At 31.5% G+C, this 22,076-nt stretch overlaps 1 protein-coding gene across 4 annotated transcripts in view; it reads left to right on the top strand.

The window, feature by feature from the left end:
- The window catches only part of LOC115890533 (solute carrier family 2, facilitated glucose transporter member 3-like), a 132,889-nt gene that overhangs the window by 106,294 nt on the left and 4,519 nt on the right, over positions 1-22,076 (top strand). For all 4 annotated transcript variants that reach the window (XM_030910783.1, XM_030910785.1, XM_030910786.1 and 1 more), the window contains 4 exons: positions 17,617-17,828; positions 17,892-18,158; positions 19,560-19,772; positions 19,835-20,038. In XM_030910783.1, coding sequence (XP_030766643.1) covers positions 17,617-17,828; positions 17,892-18,158; positions 19,560-19,772; positions 19,835-20,038 — 896 coding nt within the window. The remainder of the gene's footprint in view (positions 1-17,616; positions 17,829-17,891; positions 18,159-19,559; positions 19,773-19,834; positions 20,039-22,076) is intronic.

Raw genomic sequence — 22,076 nt, 5'->3', positions numbered from 1 at the left:
ACTTCACTTTCTGGCTTTTCAAACCTAAAATATCCTCCATTTAAAGTTTTTTACTACCATATGATCGAAAAAGAACGGCGTCCATTTGTCTTGGAAGTGATGTCATGTAATGTTATGTCATGTCTCTGTAATGATGGTCGACTGAGCGACCTTCATTTAGCAACACAAAATATATCACGGTTTTTTTTAACCGTACAGTGCAATATGATCGAAAAAAAATCGGCGTCGGCGATGGCTATGCAATGAAGATCGCTGTCATTTTATATGTATGTAAAATTATATGAGGAATATCATCGCCGTACATTTCCAAGCCAACTAGACGCCGTTTATTTTCGATCATACAGTACATATAGATAAAACAGTAGTTGAACGTTATAAAGAAAAACAGCAGGAAATCGAGTTGTTATTTAAGCTACAAAGTAAATTCAACAGCTTTTGCACAACTATTTTTTATCTACTAACAATAATTGTAATTGCAGGAACACAAAGCTTGTGCAAAATCGGTCAATGTCTATGCCATTCATTGTCATCAGATTAGCAATTTGAAAGCCTTGACTTTATCCTTAAATTGCAACTCAGTCATGAGAGATACATTGCTATGACACCAAAAAGAAAGTTTTATTTATGTTCTTATTTAGCCCCTTAATATATTGGTTATTAATATTTTTTTAATGAAGCCTTGACTCACTTTTTTTCGTCATATCTTCAGTTCATTCTTCAAGATTATACATACAGGGTGTCCCAGAAATAAGTGCAAGTATTTTAACTGGTAGTATAGTTCAACCCCAGGAACACGACTATGAGGTTTTTTTCACGAAAAAAAAAATGAATTTTTTTTTGGGAATTTTTTTAGGTAAAGAACATAATTTCTTAATAATATGCCAACATAGGTAGTAGATTAAATTTACAAAAAAGAAAATTCAGAAAAGATCCAGCAGTTCTCAAAATTTTAGCAAAAAAATATTTTTTTTTTGGAAATTTTCAAAGTAAAATAACTCCGTTATTTTAGGCTTATTTGAAAAACGACAAAGAGAAAATATGTTTCTTTTATCAAGATCTACCACATAATTCTTGCGAATTGTATTTGTGAAACTTCGGCAGCATATTCTACGGATAAAAAATAAGAAAAAAAGTTCGTATAAAGTTATGTCCAAAAATGCTTCGTTTCAAAACTGGTGTTTTTTGACACGGGAAATTTGATTTAAATTTCAATATGACTCCTTGAACCATCTACATACATATTTTTTTGACTGATTTAAAAACTTTTGGTCTGTAGGTACCTGTATTAAACCACTGAATAAAAATATTTACATGGGACTGATAATTGACTGGGACTTATAAATCTATGAACTTTTTTTTCGAATTAATCATAATTTTTTCTAAAAAAAAATATGTTGAAATAGTTTCTGTTCAACCTTTGGCACAACTTCAGTTTCATGATTTCATTGTAATAACATTCTTAGTAGTAACATGCTCAATTTTTGTCAATGATGAACATGAGAACCATTTCTCGTAGCGATTTTTACCAAGAAATTTTACCAAAAATTTTAGTTTACTTATTTTTATCTGGAGAATATGCTGCCGAAGTTTGCCGAATACAATTCGGACCACCCTGGATATTATGTTGGATTAATTTAGAATTTCTTGATAATAGCCTGATGTGGTTGTTTTGCCACTGAAATAGGAATATACAAAATAAAAAAGTTCTCTTTAGTAAAATATCATCGCATAGCATAATATTTTACAAAAAAATCACTTTTTTTGTGTGTGTGTGTCTTTTTCTCAGTGTTGAAATAACCAGTTTTTTTCAAGAAATGTATAAAAACCGTCAGTCACAAAGATATAGACATTATTATAGTTGATAATTATATTAAAATATCTAGACATAATGCCGATATCTGCAGATATCTACATTTAGTTTTATCGATCGTAAGACTTTTATCTCACTTATAAATTAATTTATTAACTTTATTCTTGGTACCGCTTAATTTTGTTGAATTAGTATCTTAAAAACTCTTTATTATTGTGCAAATAAAATTTACAAATAAAACAGTGGATTTTTGGTATCAATGCCAACACTGATTCCCATTTTAATAAACGTTACACTTAAAACTATTACATAAAAATTTAAATACATACCGGGTACGTCTCAAAAGTGGCTCACCCCTATAACTTTTTTATTTTTTGAAATAAAAAACGAGATTTGTTATGTTAGTATATGACATAAATTAGGATTGATTGACATATTGAATTGGTTTTAGTCACTTCCTGTTTCACCGGAAATCAACTATTTCACCAAACTCCAACCTTTGTTTTTTAAATGACACCCTCGGTATTTTTTTTTCTTTATTCGAATAGAATGACATATCATATGTCAACTTTTGACATTTTCGCATTTGGTTTATTTGAAATTGTAACATGCGGTTCATAACGACAATTTGACTCGAAATACCAAGTGTGTGGTATCAAATTATGCGTAAAAAATGCTTTTTCCAAATATGCTAATGAGCCATCCTCTTTTCATTTGAAAAATTTGGGATATGATTAAACATACGATTTAGGCATCTTTTAGCCAACCAGGACAGGAGACGAAAAACATTAGACGGTCAAATCTATTTTCTTGATTAAAATTCTTGATTCTTGATTAAAAATTAATGTTTTTCACACAGCCAAGGCAATCGATATTGTAATTTAAAATACGATTTTTTTAAGCAAAAATGTCAACAGTTGACATATGATATGTTATTCTATTCAGAGTGTCATTTTCTATTGAATAAAGTAAAAAAATAAAAATAAAGGTGTAATTTAAAAATGAAAAGTTGGGGTCATTTCGGGTGAAACAGGAAGTGACCAAAAACAATTGAATACGTCCGTCAATTCTAATTTACGTCATATACTAACATACCAAATCTGTTTTTTTATCTGAAAAAAGAAAAGTTATAGGGATGAGCCACTTTTAAGACGCACCCTGTATACAGGGTGGTCCGAACTGTATTCCGGAAACTTCGGCAGCATATTTTGCACATAAGAATAATTAAACCAGCATTAACATATAATTAACATAACTTGATTTCGATGCCAATATGACTCCTACTTGTAGGGGGCGCCACCTATATATCTTTTAACTTTTTTTTAAAGAGTAATAATTTTTCTTCGGTCCTTGTATCACACTACTGACAGAAAATATACATTTCCGTATTTTTTTACGTAATAACTATCTCGGTAAAAATCGCTACGAGCAACTGCTTTCAAGATATTTGGAATGGAAATAGTCAATACATATCATTATTGAGAAAAAATAAACATGTTGACTAGATAGTTATTTGACTGATATTATAAATTTGGGAAACATTCCATTTTTCAAGCCGATCATGACTTTTTCTAGAAAAAAATACCACAAAACAGTAGAGACCAATTTTCATTCAAATATCAATGTTAGTCCAGTAATTATTAAAAAAAACAAAATAAAAATGAAACTTTTACATCCTATATGTCCGAAATGAAGCATTTTAGGATATAAATAAAAAATATAAAATATACGACTTATATGAACTGCTTTATATATTTTTATCTGCAGAATATATTGCCGAAGTTTTCCCGATTACAATACGGACCACCCTGTATATAGAGTGAATCAATGCGATGGTAGGTTAGATGTTTATCGAGAACTGGTGATGGATCAATATACAGGGTGAGTCTTAAATAAGTGCAAATATTTTCAGGACTGGTAGATCTCGATAAAAGAAACATATTTTCTCTTTACCATTTTTCAGATAAGTCCAAAATACCGACCGAGTTATTTAAGTTTGAAAATTAAAAAAAAAATGAATGTTTTTTGAAAAAATTTTGAGAGCCACCGGATTTTTTCTGTATTTGCATCCCTTTTATTGCCGTAACCATAGAGTAAAGCCATAACTATGGTAATATCTGAGATTAAGAAATTATACCCTGGGAAAATTTGCGGTGAACAGGCAGTTCTAAAAAGTTTTCGAAAAATATACAGGGAAATTTAGAAGAAAATGCACGATTTTCAACATCTTTTTTTAGCGGAAAAAAACTCATAGACGTGTTCCTGGGGTCGAAATATACCACCCCTGAAAATATTTGCACTTATTTAAGACTCATCCTGTATAACTATAAAGCTAAATAATTTAGACAGATGAATCAGGTGCCTTTATGTAAAAATTCACCGGTTCTCCATAAACGGCTAACCCACAGTGGCCCCGAATCACCCTGTATATACTTTTCTACAACTTTGTTTTCAATAAACATATAAATGATATATATTTTTTCATTACAGGGCTTCAACGGACGATTGGCGTTTGCTATTGCGGCAGCTGCTCTAGGATCGTCGTTTCAACACGGTTACAACACCGGCGTTCTAAACAATCCTCAAAAAGTAAGTTGTAACGCCAAAGTAAATATTGACACCATCCGTTTTAATTAATATACGAATGTAAACAAATTTATCGTCATGCAAACAGTTACAAAACGTGTTTTATATACGCAGATACTTGAACAATGGATCGCTGCCACCATTCAGGACCGATCTGGAGAGGCGCCCTCGCAAGACGGCGTCATTATGATTTTTGCACTGATGGTCTCGATTTTCTGCGTCGGTGGAATGATTGGAGGTGCTATCACAGGTAAAGTTGATGACAAGACAGAAACATTCATGTTTTACGACAAAGTTGTGACAAATCCAATACATTTCTGCGAAATTTTTGTCTCATTTTTGTTTCGTATCAAAATTTGGAGACTGTGTCCAATGTCCCGTCTCGAGTCGGCAAAGATCAAAGTGTCTATGTTTTGTTCGTATATTTTGCGACAAGTCGGCGCAGTGTGGATTGCGTGTGCTGCCAACAGTATGAGACCAATAAAATCACACATGGTTAATAAAACCCTTGTCTATATATAATACCTATAATCAAGGATAAAACTCATTCGCAACCACTAAACTTTTCACTTTGTTGTACAGGGTGTCCCACTAAGAATAGCGCTCGGCTGTATCTCGGAAAGTATTAGTCGTAGAGCTTGCGGAAAAAAATATTTGTAACTAAAGAGAGCATGAGAAATTACTGTAAATTATTTTCAAGTTTGTAGAGCGGCCGCTAGAGGGCGCAACTGCTATTAAAAATAAGAAAAAAGTTTTTACACAAATTTGCCTAGATAACGGATACTATAAATAATAGATTCATAATCTTCAGTAAATTTTGCATATTTTTTGTTAGAACCATTTTCCCTTATCTGCCAAAATAAAGTGGTGGGGGGAAGGACCCGGCATAAGTAAGAGTAAAGAAAAAAATATGTAAAAATTGTCTGCCGGGTGTTTTTCAAAAGCACCATAGCTCACCTCTACAGTATGTTCCCGGATGTACTTGATTCCCACTTGTAAAGACAACAAGTGGAAAAACTTTTTAATTATTGGTATTTTGAGAAAAATGCATTCTTCATAAAAAAAATTCTTGTTCTAAAATGCGTAAAAATCTTGTTTATATTTTTACAAATTTCTATACCGTTTTAGACAAAATTGAAAAAAACTTGAAAATAATAAATAATAATAATAATAAAAAAGGTTTATTGTTCCAAATCACATACAAAATACATAATATATAAATTATTTTAACAATTGGAACAAAAGGCACAGTCAGCTTCCTTCAAAGTCGAAGGTGCTGTTGAGGCCACGAAAAAAAAATATACAACAATATTACCAAACAAAAGGCAATAATAATATAATTTTGCACAAATCAATATCATACAAAACTAAAAAAAGACCGTACAAAAAGTAGTATTATTGACACAAAAAAGCAACAATCTTTAATAAACTTAGAACTTTCTACTTAAAATAGCACAAGAGGATTAAAAAAATTAAAAATTATATCAATTCATTCCGGGAGCAGTTGATTCTTAATTTTTCTTTTGAAAGACAGGACAGACCTCGAAAAAATCAGTAATTGTGAACTTATTTATTGACGTAGCAATTTGGTAGGAAAATGACTTTTTAAAGAATTCTTTTTTATGAGCGGGTATGGTTAGAAGATGTTGTCTGCGGATATTTAGGTTATGCACATCTGTACGAAATTGTAATTTGTTGTAAAGATAAGATTGGGCATTTATGTTTCAGAATTTTATAGAAAAAACATACCGAGTGCAAAAGACGACGTTCGGACATGTTAAGCCAATTAAGTTCTCTAAGTTTATGTGACACTCTTTGTCTTCTTCTTATTCCGCAGATCAATCTTACGCAAAGAGTTCTGGATTTTTTTTGTACTCTGTTGTTATCTTTTGAGTCGAGAAATGGACCATATACATTATCTAGATAATTAAAATGAGATAGAACAAGCGTGTCACATAAGATTGTTTTAGTTTTTTGTGATAAAAAGTGCCGCTGTGAATATATTAGTTTTAATTTTGAAAAAGCTCTGGCCAAGCAGAGGGTGATATGTCCGTGGAAATGGAGTTGAATTTTTTCCAAAAAAATTATTATTTAATTATTAAGTCCTAAAAATCAAAACTCGTTTCTATAGTAATAAAATTTCGTTTTCATGCTTTGATAGATTGTTATTTGTAGAATTTTTATTGACATCATATTTTTTGCTACTTTAAAATGTTAAAGAAGCACAAAATTTAGTTTAGTTCAGTGCTACGGAAAGGGTGATAATAGTATAGTTATCGGAAAATGCGATACTTTAACAACAGCAAAAAATTTGACGTTAATCACAATTAAATATATCTATCTATCAAAGAGTGAAATCGAAATTATATTTCCATAGAAACGCCTTCTGCTTTTTAGGACTTCAACGAAAAATCAACCATATTTCATGTTTTTTATAATTTTCTCTAAAACGGTATGGGAAATTGTAAAAGTAGTATAAACGAGATTAACCATTTTAGAACAAGCAAAAATTTTTATGAAGAATGCATTTTTCTGAATTGGTCAATAATAAAAAAAATCCTCATGTAAAGACAATCCGGGGACACATTGTATAAGTTTTTTATTTTTTTTTCAGATAAATAAACGAGATTTTGTATGTTATGTAGTATGACATAAATCAGAATATATTGACATATTCAGTTAGTTTATGTCACTTCTTGTTTCACCGGAAGCGACTACAACTTTTCATTTTTAAATGATACCTTAAGTATTTTTTTTACTTCATCTGCTGAATGACCTTACTTATTGATCAATTCGGCAAATCGATGCAGAGTTTAATTTTCTATAACTTTTCTGTGGCAGCAAAGTAATTTTGAATAGTAATGGTAAGGATTACATGGAAAATACGTTAAAATACGAAAAATTCGTGTTTTTTTGAAGGAAAACAAGTCAAGAAGATATTTTAGGTATAGGAACATGGGGTATATTTGGAATCAGTGCAAAATTTCTTATAAAAATAGATCATAAAATCACAATGTCGCGAAAAAATCCTATTCCGTCCCACTGTGCGGCGCAGGGGGTAAGTACATGACCAATTTCTGTACACCAAAAGGCAATGAATGCCTCGATTACTCGAATATTGCCTCGCAATGCCCCTTTCCTATTCAATCATGCCCGACAATGCCCCACATGGCTCAACAATGCCTCGCATTTCTCAACAATGCCCCCTATTGCCCAATAATGCCTCGTATTGCCCAACATTGGCTGGCAATGCCCCCTAATGCAATATATATCTACCTCCTTTCATTGCATGTGTTGAAAAGAGACAAAGAATATTAAAAAGGGTAAACACTTTTTTATAGCCTCTAGATAGTTCTTATGTATTTTATTGTCATAATAAATTACCTAAAGGCACAAAAACCATAATATTTATATTTTTTATTAAAAAACTACACAAACAGAAATATAAAAAATAAACTCGCTTTGCCAAAAACAACTTAGGACTAATAACAGACGAACAGTTTATATTTATAGGTAGGTATACATTATAACAAGTTATTCCAAACTAACACAAAATAACGTTTTTTAAAACTAAAACAAAGTTAAACTTTTTTAAACTAAAGATCTGGCAAAAACTTGCTCATACTTAAAATACATAAGATATTTTTTTATATTTTTACATTTTCTAAAAAAAGTAAAAAAAGGCCAGACAGGTGACTTTTCCCTGATTTAACCGACCGTATAGCTCTTTCCATTTTGGAGATAGCAATAGTGGTATCGCTTAAAATGAACTCCCATATAGATACTCCGACAATAACTCAACAACTACATACTCCGAAACAATAAACAAGCTGGCTGGAGCTAGAGCGTTGACCCGTTGCGCTGGCGAATGCAAGCCGTTTGAGTGTTGGTAACGTAAAAACGTAATCAAAGTGATGGTGGGAGGATGCGCGCGCCATATATTTAGTTTAAATATTGCACCACATTGCCCTTTCAATGCCTCATATTGCCCAACAATGCCTCATAATACCTCCGCAATACCCCACAATGCCCCGCAATACCCGACATTGCTCAATGCCCAGCAATGCCTGACATCGCCCCGCACTGCCCGACAATGCCCCTAGGTTGTACACCACATTGCCTCATGTGCTTACCCCCTGGTGCGGCGGCTCGACGCGCGATGTGACGGTCGGTGGCGGGACGTTATAGTGAGAATCGCGCCTAAAAGGTCGCACCTGGGTCGCACGTTGCACTTTCAAATAAACCATATTCGAAAATGTCAAAAGTTGACATATGATATGTCACTCTATGTGAGAGTGTCATTTTCTATTGAATAAAGTAACAAAATGCCGAGGGTGCCATTTAATAATCAAAAGCGACTGAAAATATTCGAATACGTCAATCAGTCCTAATTTATGTCATATACTAACATATCAAATCTCGTATATTTATCTGAAAAAAAAAATAAAAAAGTTATAGGGGTGAGCCACTTTTGAGAGACACCCTGTACATTACATAAAATATAGTCCAATGACTAAAGAATATAAGGATATATAACGCCCCTAAACGGGCTGCAGAAGAATTTGTGACCTTAGAGACCTTTCTTTTGATGGCAAACAATGAGTCATCATTTGGTCACCAGCGACAATTTTAGCGATTTTCAATAGTTTGTGTGGAGTAAACTTTGTATAAACTTTATTACAATGGTGATTAGTTGTTCAGCTTTCAAGTGTAAAAGCAGCAGCGATAAGAAAGAGCCAGGAGTTACGTTTCTTAGGTAAATAAACAATCCACTCCAACTTTTTAGCGTTTTCTTATTGAATTCCGATAATTATTCTTCAATTTCAATTAACATCTATATGTACTTGATATGTGCTATACGTCGATACTAGTTTTGTACCTTTTGTTAACATTTTAATACGTTTTTTTCGTAATTAATTAGGATGATACACCATAGGCGTAGTCAAAACAATTATCAAAAAAACTAAATATTGCTTCAAACAGCTAGGCTAAGAAAAATATGTGCCACGGCACTATTTGGTGACATCGGCACAATTTGCTGTCGGGTGTTATTTGTCCTTGGATTCTTTAGTCATTGATATAGTCACATTACTGCATATTAATACAGTTTGTAATTTTAGAGATTCCTAATTCAAATTTGACAAAATTCATTTTACTAGTAGTACAACCACATCTGCATTTAATATACATAAATACAGGGTGTCAAAAAATAGTGTATCTAACTTTGGTGGATGATTCTGCAGACAAAAATAAAACAAAAAGTTCCTATGAACATGCTTCCTGAAGGAGTTGCAGCCCTCGAAAAGTTAAATAAAAATATCCTATTTTGTTTATTTTTAAGAACATTGGTAACTCGTTTTTCCTGAAATTTAATACTCTTACATTTTAACGCAAAAGCGAATGGCAATCGTGTAAAATTCCGTAACAGCTCTGAAAAGGTACTTTCTGTTAGGGTAGAGAGTACTACTAGTGGTACCTTTTTACCATTATAGATACAGTAATTTCAACAAATGTCATAAAAAGATTTGGTTTGGTTGAACTTTTTTACTTAAAAAGATAAAATATTATTGTTATTTTTCTCTAACCTTTCGAGGGCTACAACTTCTTCGGGAAGCATTTTGGGGCATATGTTCATAGAAACTTTTTGTTCCATTTATCTGTAGAATCACTACCCACCGAAGTTAGATACACTATTTTTTTACACCCTGTATAGAGTGAGATCGAAAAGTTCTCTAATTAATGGTGGGTGCATACAGCCAAATAAAATAAAATAAGAATAAAATAAAATAAAATAAGATAGTTGGTTATATGGGATACCGTACATGCGTTCATACAGCCAAATAAAATAACAAATAAAATAAGACGTCTTTATCTTTTAACTTCTTGTTTTATTTTATGTGAAAACGGCTTTGCGCACACTTAATTCTAACCTACAAATATTTTCAGTTTGGATTTAATTTATTTTATAATTTCACGTAAGTAAAATGTATAATATAGTAGGCAACAAATAAATAAATATACTATAAATAGTAAAATTACTATAAACAATCGTAAAAGTTAAATTTTATCCAGCCTCATCGTACTGCGCATGAGCAAATTATATTTCTTATTTTATTTTATTTGACTGTATGAACGCACACAAATAAGAATTCCTTATTTCTTATTTTATTTTATTCTTATTTTATTTTATTTGGCTGTATGAACCCACCATAAGTCTGATGCGATAAATAATTCTTATGGAAAAGTACGTTAAAATTAGATTACATACAAACCTAAAAAGTGCATACACATTTTTTGAACGAACAAGAATATATTTGAATAACAAGACAATGCCCACATACAACTAAAATAAAATGTAAAATTTATTAATGTAATAAAGATATTGTCAAATTATTGAGAAAATTTTTTCATCGCGTAATTTTAATCAAGCATACTTGCTTTGTGCTATTATGTTTTCATTAATTTAGTATACAATAAAATTACCAGACATTCGGATATATAAACTAGGATATAAATATCTAGCCTTACTATTTAGTAAGTGTAGAATTTGTTAATGGTTATGAAATGAAATATTCAGAAATTCTAAAATAAAAAAAATGTGGAAATAAAGAAAAACGAATAAAAGGATATTTAAATATAATCAAAGAAAATTATAATTTAGAATTATCTTTGATATAATTCACGATGTAAGATTTGTACACCTAGAGATATAATGGAATCAAATAATTTACAAGAGAAATATTATAAGGGATGTTCCGTTTAAAAAAGTTGTGACCTAGTTACGGTAAAACAGCCTAAAATTTCAGATTCTTTCTTTTTATGAATTTACGAACCTAATAGATATAGTGGAAATAATTTCATTATTTCAAAAAGAAAATTTTACTCAATACAAAATTAGCCAAAAATTTATTCTAGGAAATATAATCCCTCAAATGTTAAGTTTTTTTTCCTAGCTAGAAACATTTGCTAACAAGTAGCTAAAGCTGTATTATGTGTGGATTCCCTGGATTTTCCAAAAATTTATGCTAGGTCAAGGACGTCGCCATCAGTGTATGGTGGTTTGGGGGCACCCATCATTATCAGCCACCCATCGATATTAAAAAGTTACCTCAAAGGCCAAGTTTTTTATACAAGTTTTCAAGAAATTTGGAAAAAATCGCATAGTACAACAGTCAATCTGACATCAAAAAAAGTCTAGACTCCCATCAAATTACCCCCGCTCTCATACTTTGTCAGTTGTAAGTGGTCCACTGGAAAAGCTTAAATTCGAAAATTCGTATCCCCCCACCCCACCGTTTTTGAGAAACTCAGATTACTGCTTTTTAAGTTTAAAAACTTTGAGACAGTAAAAAAATGGCTTCACCCGGAAAAATGCAAATAACTGCCTTTGAGTGACTTTGGTGCCCTCTAATATTGTCCTCGTAGGTTTAAGAGGTTTGTTACTTAGAAATAAAAATGTAGAGAATTTAATTCTCTTCATTTTTTGTTCCATAAATTTCTGTGGGACCTACGGTTCAGCCAGAAAATCGATTTTAATTTTTTTTTAAGTTTCTGAAAGTTTCTCAAGTGTGGAGGGTTGGTTTTTTTCGGACGAATTTATTCGAATTTAAATTTTTCCAGTGGACCACTTATGACTGGCAAAGTATGAGAGCGGGGGTAATTTGATGGGAATTAATTGACTGTACTAGCAGAAGATTTTTGTTTTACTGCCTCTCCTCCCCTAGGCCATCGTTTGATGACGCTCTGGTACTAGGTAAAAAAGTAAAAATAAAGGGGAAATTTCACTAGTATGGTATATTTGTTCTTTTTCTCTGTGTGTAAGTTACTTTGTGGAAACTACTGAACTAAACAGACTGCCTTTTATTCATAACCATTGAAAAGCTAAAATAGATTTTCGGAGAAAAAAATTGAATCGTAGATACGTTTTATTAGTCAATAAACCCACATATTTTTTCATTTATCTATTCGTCGACACCAGATAAGATAATTTAATTATTTTTTTTTATAGGAGTTGTCGCCGAAAAATTTGGCAGGAAAGGAGGCCTGCTACTGAACAATGTTCTGGTACTCGCAGCTGTAATCTGCATGTCGTCGTCCAAAGCAGCGGCTTCATATGAACTAATTATCCTTGGCAGATTTTTGATTGGTACGAATATTTTAATATCACGTTAATTAAAAGTAAAAAGTAATTGCATGTTATTAAATCATAATTGAAATGCTACCGAGCTATGCGTCCTATACAGAGTTTTTTCCACGCAACTTGTTCATTAAAACTTTTTTAGAATCTAATTTAGATAGAAATTTGAATGTTTCAAGCTCAGGGTATTTTCAGTGGTGGTCTTTAGATAGTTTTACTTTATGTTATTGTAGTTACTGCCAATTTCCTTCATTTAAATAAATCACCCTATATATTTTTAATATTTTGATTTTACATAAAGTTCTAACATATTTTATGCATAATGTAATACCTAAACTTTTTGCATCTTTTTAGATTATATGCCGTCAAAATAGATGTAACTTCTTGTAAAGTTGTTTATACTTAATTTTTTTAAAAATATTTCCCTTGCTATTTCCCTTATTAGATCATATCTAGCCATGAAGACTGGTGATAAAAAATATTTTTTTATTTAACCAAAAGTACTATTAACCTGTATGCATACTTTACGGAACTACTTCCGATTATATCAAAAAATATGTTTAACACTTTGAAGGTCCACATTATTCATGGTTTCGTTATAATCCAATAGGAGAAATTGAATTTTGTTCATGGGAAAATGTTAACCGGCAAATATTTGGAAAACTATTGTATTTAGTCATAAACAACTTTATATGTATAATATATATACTCAGATGCAAAAAAAAACGCAACGGAGAATTTTTTCGTCAAGTAAAGTCTTCTATTTTTTTACTTTTAGCACTATTTTCATGATTTTTTTTAACAAACTGTATATAAATCTATCAACTTTAATTCATAAACTCGGTTTTTTATAAACTCTAGTATTTAGCTTATTATACAGGATTAATTGAAGGATTGTTTTTTACCTTACCTTTAAAACACCCTGTGCAATAATTTCATGTGTAACTTTTCCTAAAACATTATTTTTCGATCAGACCCATTTCTCCTGAGCCTGAGCATTTTGTTTTTTATCTCATGTCAATATACAGGGTGTTTCAAAACAAATGCGAAAAACTTCAGGGGGTGATTCCTTGTTCAAAATAAAGGGTAGTTTGCTTCATAAACGTTGGGTCAAAAGTCAACCATTAGGGAGATACTGCGGTACAAAGATGGCGGAAAGGTATTTCTGGTGACTATTGTCGTAATGTCATATGAACACTGATTAGAACTCAAAATATTAAAATTTAAAAAACGTCAAAAAGAATAAAAAGTAACGATACAGGCTTGGTTTTAATAAATATTAGTAACACTAACAGAACTAGAGAATATTAAAAAAATAACTTTAATATCTAAATGTAGAAACAAACAAAAAACTTAAGTAAAAAATACTCTAATACTTTGTATTGCCTCCCTCGGCTGCTATAACTGTTCGAACGAGGGTGCAAATATATTGTGATATGTTTTCCCATTTCCTCTCCAAGGACCAAGCGAATATTCATAATTGTGACCAACAAGATCAATGACTTTTGCACAGTCTTTGACACTAAGAACTATATTCAATTATCGTACACAACAATAATCACTAAAGCTACCTCGCATTATAAAGAATAACATCAAAAAGAAACGATATTTGAAAAAATTGCAAAATGTTTGTGGCAAGTTCATTTTGCTTTTAAAAATTAACCAAGGCATGTGTTGCAATGAGTCAAAAAATTAAATATTCAGGAGACATCGTTCTGACTGAAAAATAACGTTTTAAGAAAATTTCCTCACGAAATTATTGCACAGGGTGTTTTAAAGATTGGTTAAAAAACAACCTTTCGATTAACCCTGTATAATAAGTCAAATACTAAAATTTATAATAAACTGAGTTTACGAATAAAGCTTGATATATTTATATAGAGTTTGCTAAAAAAATCAAGGAAATAAGGCTAAAAAATAAAAAAATATAACGTTTTAAATTTGAGAAAAAAAATTTCGGTTGCGTTTTTTTTGCTTCTGAGTGTATAAAGTTCCTTTTTAATTTTTATCGGCTAAAGGCGCATTCTCACCACTCGTGTACTTGAAAAATATTTGTTATTGGTATACAGGGTATACACGGTGCGTCGGGCATCTATATAGAATTTCTAAGTTATTTATTATAAGAACTACGCCGAACTCCCGCCAGACCCTGAAGGCCAATAAAAAATACTTGCCAAGTACACGAGTCGTGAGAACGCGCCATAATAAATAAAAAGAAGTAATATGGTGGTCTCGATTTTATTAATAATATTTGAGGCGTCAAGTTGCAAAACCTGTCTTATCCCACAAACGTTGTTTCGAGATAATAAGCAAAAACTGTTTTAGCAAATGTTTGAAGCATTCATTTACAAAAAACGTATCCATTGAGTGGAATCATCTCGTTTTTCTAGAAATAAAAATAAATGTTTAATTTTTAAATAGAAAAAATACAAAAATAATTCGGATAAGGCGGGTTTTGTTGCAGTATACTGCATATTACGGGTTTTGATTCAATATGATCAAGAAAAAACGGCGTCAGCGATAACTATGAAATGAAGAACGCTGTCATTTTATATGTAAACTTATAATGGGAAATGTCATTGATCATCATTTCCTAGCCAACAAGACGCCGTTTTTTTGGATCATACAGTATCACTGTTGTATAAACCATGTTATAAAAACCTCGTTTATTTTAAACTTTTGCTACCAACTGGAAAATGAAAAGGACCTCGCAAAGAGATGTCGCGATCTTAGTAAAAATGATCAATCTTGTTTTGAAACGCCTATATTTTTAATACAAAGCATTTGGTGCTATAACTTGTGAGGCAATTTTTTCAATAAGTTTATACGAAGCCACAAATTACCTATAACAGATGCGAAAGAACACCCAATTACGCGTTCAGGTTTCTGTGACCTTCAGAAAGAGTTCATAGACAATCCGCATCAATGTATAGTTTGGGTGAAAATAATCTGCACCAATATGTTATCGAGGCATACAAAAAGGTCCACAGACTTCGAGACATACGAAAAATCAAGTCCATTTAGCGTGTATCGCAATTTTCAGACCTTAAAAATTAGTTTTTTATAGCTATAGCAACTGCAGCGACTATGAAAAAAACTGTGTGATTTTCATAGAAAATAAGGGCACCTGTAATTCATTTGAGAATGTTATAAATCGCTAAAAGAGGTTTCAAATCTCTTAGATTTCTATTAAAATTAAATAAATTTTATTAAAAATTGAACTAAAATTGTTAGTATCATTAAAAAACTTCTAATTCAAAAATTGTATCAGTCAAATTCCCTCATTTAAGATGAATATTAAAGTAAGTATAAATACAGCTCATTCTAAGCTCTACTTATCTTTAAGAAACATTTAAATCATTGTTGCAATTGGGCCTTAATGCCATTTCGAATGAACAATAGTATTAATAATGTACATTATAATAATAATAAATTTGATATCATAGTGTGTATTAAAACTACTAAAATACTTTTAAATTGGTATTATATTAACAACTTTTGTTTTTTAATCCAAAAAAAAGTTACCAATTTTCTCAATCAAAATATTTGTGGTCCTGAAAAGGACCTTCGTTTTCCCATGTTCGTCAAGGTAGGTAGATAAACGGTAAAAAAACAGGATAATGAAATTTAAAAAATTACAAAAATTGTTCAAAAGTGCCTCCCTCTTGCATTAAACAATAACCCAAACGATCATAAAATCCCCTCCTCACATTGGATAACATATCAGGGGTGACAGTGTCAAAGGCATTAAATATTTTCTGCCTTAACTGCTCCAAGTTTTGAATTTCTTCATGGCCGTAAATTTTAGATTTTATGTACCCCCATAAAAAGAAATCATTCACCGAGAAGTCAGGTGAAATTAAACGTCAGTCTAAACAAAACTGTCATTTTTGAAAACTTGTCAAAATTTGGACACACGCTAAATGGACTTGATTTTCCTATGTCTCGAAGTCTGTGGACTTTTCTGTATAATCTCACAGTAATTTAATAGATTGCTCGTCATATTATATCAGCTCGTAGGAGATTAGGAAAAAAAAAGATATTTATAGTATAAAAAATTAATTTATTTAACAAAATTTAATTAAAGATGTGACAAAATAGTTACATTTCTATTGGTTCTATCGGACTTTTTTCGACTATATAAATCTTTATTTTTTGTAAACTTTAATGCATAAAATATTTTCAATCTAATAAATAATTTAATGATGTAAATAAGAGGAAATTTCTCACATGGGTGGTCAAATTCTATAGTTTTCATTATATCAAACAGCCTCTGAATGTTTTCTTCAGTGCAAAACTCATGAAAATTTAATATAAATAATTTTTCCAGCCTGTAAATAAAATGAAAAAATTTTTCCACTTTCATGATCAAAGGCTTTTAAATGGGTAAATAATTTCGAGTTGTCCAGAGATTCGGATTCTTTTGCAAATTTTAGACAAATATCACATTGATGTATTTGAAGACCCTTTTTAATGATGTAGTCAAACATAATTAAAGGCATTTTGAGTTGAAAACATTTCTCAGAGGCTGTTTGATATAATGAAAACTATAAAATTTGACCACCTATGTGAGAAATTTCCTCTTATTTACATCATTAAATGATTTATTAGATTGAAAATATTTGATGTATTAAAGTTTACAAATAAATAGGACCGATAGAACCAATAGAAAGGTAACTATTTTGTCACATTTTTAATTAAATTTTGTTAAATAAATTAATTTTTTATACTATAAATATATTTTTTTTCCTTATAAATAAACACATTTGCATCCCATTTTAAATAAGATATACAAATTACCAAAACTTAGAAATAACAGTTCAAAAGTTCAACAAAAATCCTACACGCATTTTTAAAAAGAAACATATAACCACGCACTATGTCATTCCAGCAAGCGAATACGACACAGCATAGGTTTCCGGACTAAACGACTGGTGAATTTACACCACTCAATAGGCGTGTCGGGTTTGCCGAGCGGTTTCCGATGCAGTCGCTTTCTTTCGCATCTGTTATAGGTAATTTGTGACGAAGCCTACAAAAAACTAGTCAATCCATTATACATGGATGTTTTATTTTTCTACAGGTATCAATTCTGGTTTAAATGCTGGTTTAGTTCCTATGTACCTAGCTGAGATATCTCCAGTCAATCTTAGAGGTGCCGTGGGTACAGTCTATCAATTAGTCATAACAATTTCCATCCTGATTGCCCAAATAGTCAGTCTCCGATCGATCCTCGGTACTCCCGAAAATTGGCCTACTCTCTTAGCCATTACTATTATTCCGGCTATATTTCAAGTGAGTACTAAATTTATAATCTCTGGAAATGTAATGTTAACGTACTTTTAAATAATATTTCAGATAGTAACATTACCATTTTGTCCGGAATCTCCAAAATACTTGTTGTTATCTAAAGGCAGAGATTTGGATGCGCAAAAGGCCTTGTCATGGTTCCGAGGCACCTTGGCTGTGCACGAAGAAATGGATGGTATGCGTGCGGAGTACGACGCCATAAAGCTAGTACCTAGAGTGACTATGAGAGAACTTATTACGAATAATGCTCTTAGGATTCCACTAATTATTTCTTTGACGGTTATGTTAGCCCAACAATTGTCTGGAATCAATGCTGTAAGTTTAATTTGTAAAACCGAACTCGAAATACGATGTACGTCAAAAAATCCCGACAAACGTTTACGCGGGACAAGTCAGCATGTTCAATAATATAATAATGGTTTTGTTATTGTCATTGTCATTTAAATATGTAAAAAATCTAGTTACACGACGAAACTTTCTAAAGTATTAACAGGAAATTTGTTTTTCAGAATTCGATTTTATGTCTACAATACGTATGTCCCCGGATTATATTAAAGTAATAAAAAATATGTTTGTTAACTTTAAACAGTAAGTCAGTGATACTTATAAAAATATTTTTTTAAAAATTTCCCCTTTTTTAAGGCCCGCCCCTCCAATTCCCCTCAATTTAGCTAGTACTGCCAGGCGACACCAGGTGGCGTCTGTTTCCATTTTTTAACATGAAGTTAGCATTTCTTTAATGTATCTATTCTCTGATTCTTTGATAGACGGCTATTATTAATGTTGATTACCGTCTATTATATTGTGCTGTTTTAAAATGTTAAAAAAGCACACAATCTACACACTTTTTTCATAGCATTGAAGTAAATATTTTTTTTTTGTTAGTTGAACATATTAAAGCAGCAAAAAATATGACGTTAGTCACAATCAATAATAACCATCTATCAAAGAACGAAAACCTTAAAATACCATAGAAACACGTTTTGATTTTTGAGACTTTCTATTGGGACTACCACTTAAAAATCATCTATATTTTCATATTTTTCTCTAAAACGCTAAGGAAATTTGAAATTAATAATAAAAATATTTCCTGTTGTAAAGACAATCCGGGAACATATTGTAGACCAGTGTTGCCAACTTTCTGAAATAGAATTTCCCACAACAGACAAAATTTCACGTTTTATTTTTTCTAAAAATTCCCATGAGTTCTCAAATCTAATATAGTATCGTCAACACAATAAAATCTTTGTTGGAATAACAAAGAAAATTTAAAAATTTTCTAAACAAATTTTGAATTATATATTTTTCAATTTTCTTCGCGCCAAAAAATATTGTGTGTAAATATATATCAAAACTCACTTTGCTGAGAAATGCATATACCATAACTTTTTTTTACGAATAATACAAGAATTTCGAATTTTAGAATTTCCCACGTATATGGCCCCCCGTTTTGGGATAAAATTTCCCTTTTCCCTGTGGATCTCGAAATTTTCAAAAAATCCGGAAATTTCCCACGGGTTGGCATCACTGTTGTAGGCATAAAATCGAATTCTGAACAAATTTTCTGTTAATAGTTTAGAAAGTTTCGTCGTGTATCTATATTTTTTACATATTTAAATGACAATGACAATACTAAAACCATTCCTATATTATTGAACAGGCTGACTTTTCAAAACCAAACCAAACCTAAATAAACTCTATATTATTTATTTCTAGGTAATGTTCTTCTCCTCAAAAATTTTCAAAATGGCTGGACTGAACGACGATAACTCCACATATGCTACTTTAGGCATGGGCGGTATTAATGTTTTTATGACCATTGTATCACTGGTATTAGTAGAAAAAGCGGGCAGAAAAACCCTCCTGTTACTTGGATTTGCTGGTATGACTGTTGACACGTTGCTATTGACCATTTGTATGTTATTTGCCGTAAGTATATCTCTTTTCTCTTAATTCAATATCTGTTAAAAACTGTTACTTTCAAATTACAGGATCAATCCAGGGCCTTGGGCATTATTTGTGTTATTTTGGTATTGGTCTACGTCATAATGTTTGCCTCAGGACCTGGCTCAATCCCGTGGTTCTTGGTTTCTGAGTTATTCAATCAATCAGCAAGGCCGACAGCCAGCTCTCTAGCAGTGTGCACTAATTGGACCGCTAACTTTTTAGTCGGATTGGCGTTCTTACCTTTAGCAGTAAGTAAAATCAAATTTATTACTACCTAAACTTAATAAATCTTATCATAAAATTGATATTTATTTAAAACTGTTACAATAACGTAATATATTTACCAGAATAGAACTGGCAAAGAACTTCTGGAAATTTTCATCGAAAGTACCCGACTATTGAAACTAAGTTATAATATTTAAAAAAAGATATCATTTAAACATGTAAATAATGAGGTTAGATGACATGATATCCAGAAGTATTAATTGAATAACATTAGTTCAATAATATACAAAGGAACTGTATTCCGGAAACTTCGCCAGCAGATAAAAATAAGTAAAAAAGTTCATGTAAATGTATGTCTTAAAATGCTTAGTTTCGGAGATACAGGGTATAGAAGTTTCATTTTTAATTCGAATATTTGGATGAAACTTTGTGTATGGGCACAGAATATCTAGCTACGCAACAGAAGCCTCGTTACATGTATAAAAGCGTAGGTAGCAAAAGGAGACAGGCTTTAAAAGCCTGTCTCCAAATCAGATATTTTGATGTGGTAGTTTCACTACTACATAACAGAGGGCGATAAATTTAAAAGAAAACAGTTTTCTACAAACGAAATTTAAAAGAATTTTATGCAGTGTTGCCATTGTGTAATTTATATTGTAATATTTCCTGATAAAGCCTAGCTTCAAATTTGCTACATCATTTAAACATATTAAGAGCTCTTTTTTCAAACGTTTAAGTATTTAACTTGCCATGTTAGTTGGAGTTAAATCTTACGAGCTGAATTAAAATCACTTCCTGACGTTTGATTCTAACTGAATCCTGAATTTTGATTGTAATTCGGCGACAATGTAATAAGTATTGTTCTACTATTATGACACCACTTCCTGACGTTCGATTGTGTTCATACCGTATAATCGGGAAAAAACGGCGTTAGCGATGGCTATGAAATGAAAATCGCTGTCATTTTATGTGTAAATTTATATGGGAAATGTCATAGATCGTCTTTTCCCAGCCAACTGGACGCCGTTTTTTTCGGTATCATACGGTATTTGATATATACTTGCGTATTTTTCAAGACATTGCAATATTATGCTACCATGAAGCATATCAAGTGATACCGTAATATAGTACCATATTACGATACATGGCGTTCGATTGGGCTTAAACTTGGTATATTACGTATCTTCAGTGACATTGTAATATTATGGTACCATGAAGCATATCAAGAGGTACCATAATAGTACATAGAAGTACCATATACGATAGAGGTACCATATACGATACCATTTCCTGGCGTGCGATTCGACTTATACTTGGTATAGTAAGTATCTTCGGTGACATTGTAATATGATGGTAGTATGATGCATATATAAAGTGGTACCTTAATATAGTACCATATTACGATACCACTTCCTGACGTTCGATTGGGCTCATATTTGATTATACTTGCGTATTTTTGATGACATTACAATATTATGGTACCATGAAGCATATCAAGGGGTACCATAATGTAGTACCATATTACGATACCATTTCCTGACGTTCGATTGAGCTTAAACTTCGTATACTACGTATTTTCGGTAACATCGTAATATGATGGCACCATGGAGCATATAAATTGGTACCTTCTATAGTACCATATTATGATACCACTTCCTGACGTTCATTTGGGCTCATATTTGATATATACTTACATATTTTTGATGACATTGCAATATTATGGTACCATGAAGCATATCAAGAGGTACCATAATAGTACCATATACGATACCATTTCCTGGCGTTCGATTGGGCTTAACTTGGTATAGTAAGTATCTTCGGTGACATTGTAATATAATGGTACTATGATGCATCTACTATGATGCATATATAAAGTGGTACCTTAATATACTACGATACCACTTCCTGACGTTCCACTACGATATCACTTCGTGACGTTCGATTTGGCTCATATTTGATTATACTTGCGTATTTTTGATGACATTGCAATATTATGGTACCATGAAGCATATCAAGGCTTACCATAATGTAGTACCATATTACGATACCATTTCCTGGCGT

Source organism: Sitophilus oryzae, unplaced genomic scaffold, assembly GCF_002938485.1.
Source record: "Sitophilus oryzae breed Bouriz unplaced genomic scaffold, Soryzae_2.0 scaffold_882_pilon_pilon, whole genome shotgun sequence".
NCBI classification, from domain to species: Eukaryota; Metazoa; Arthropoda; class Insecta; order Coleoptera; family Curculionidae; genus Sitophilus; species Sitophilus oryzae.
Note: the sequence above shows the minus strand (reverse complement) of the source record. Positions and strands in the feature narration are given on the sequence as shown.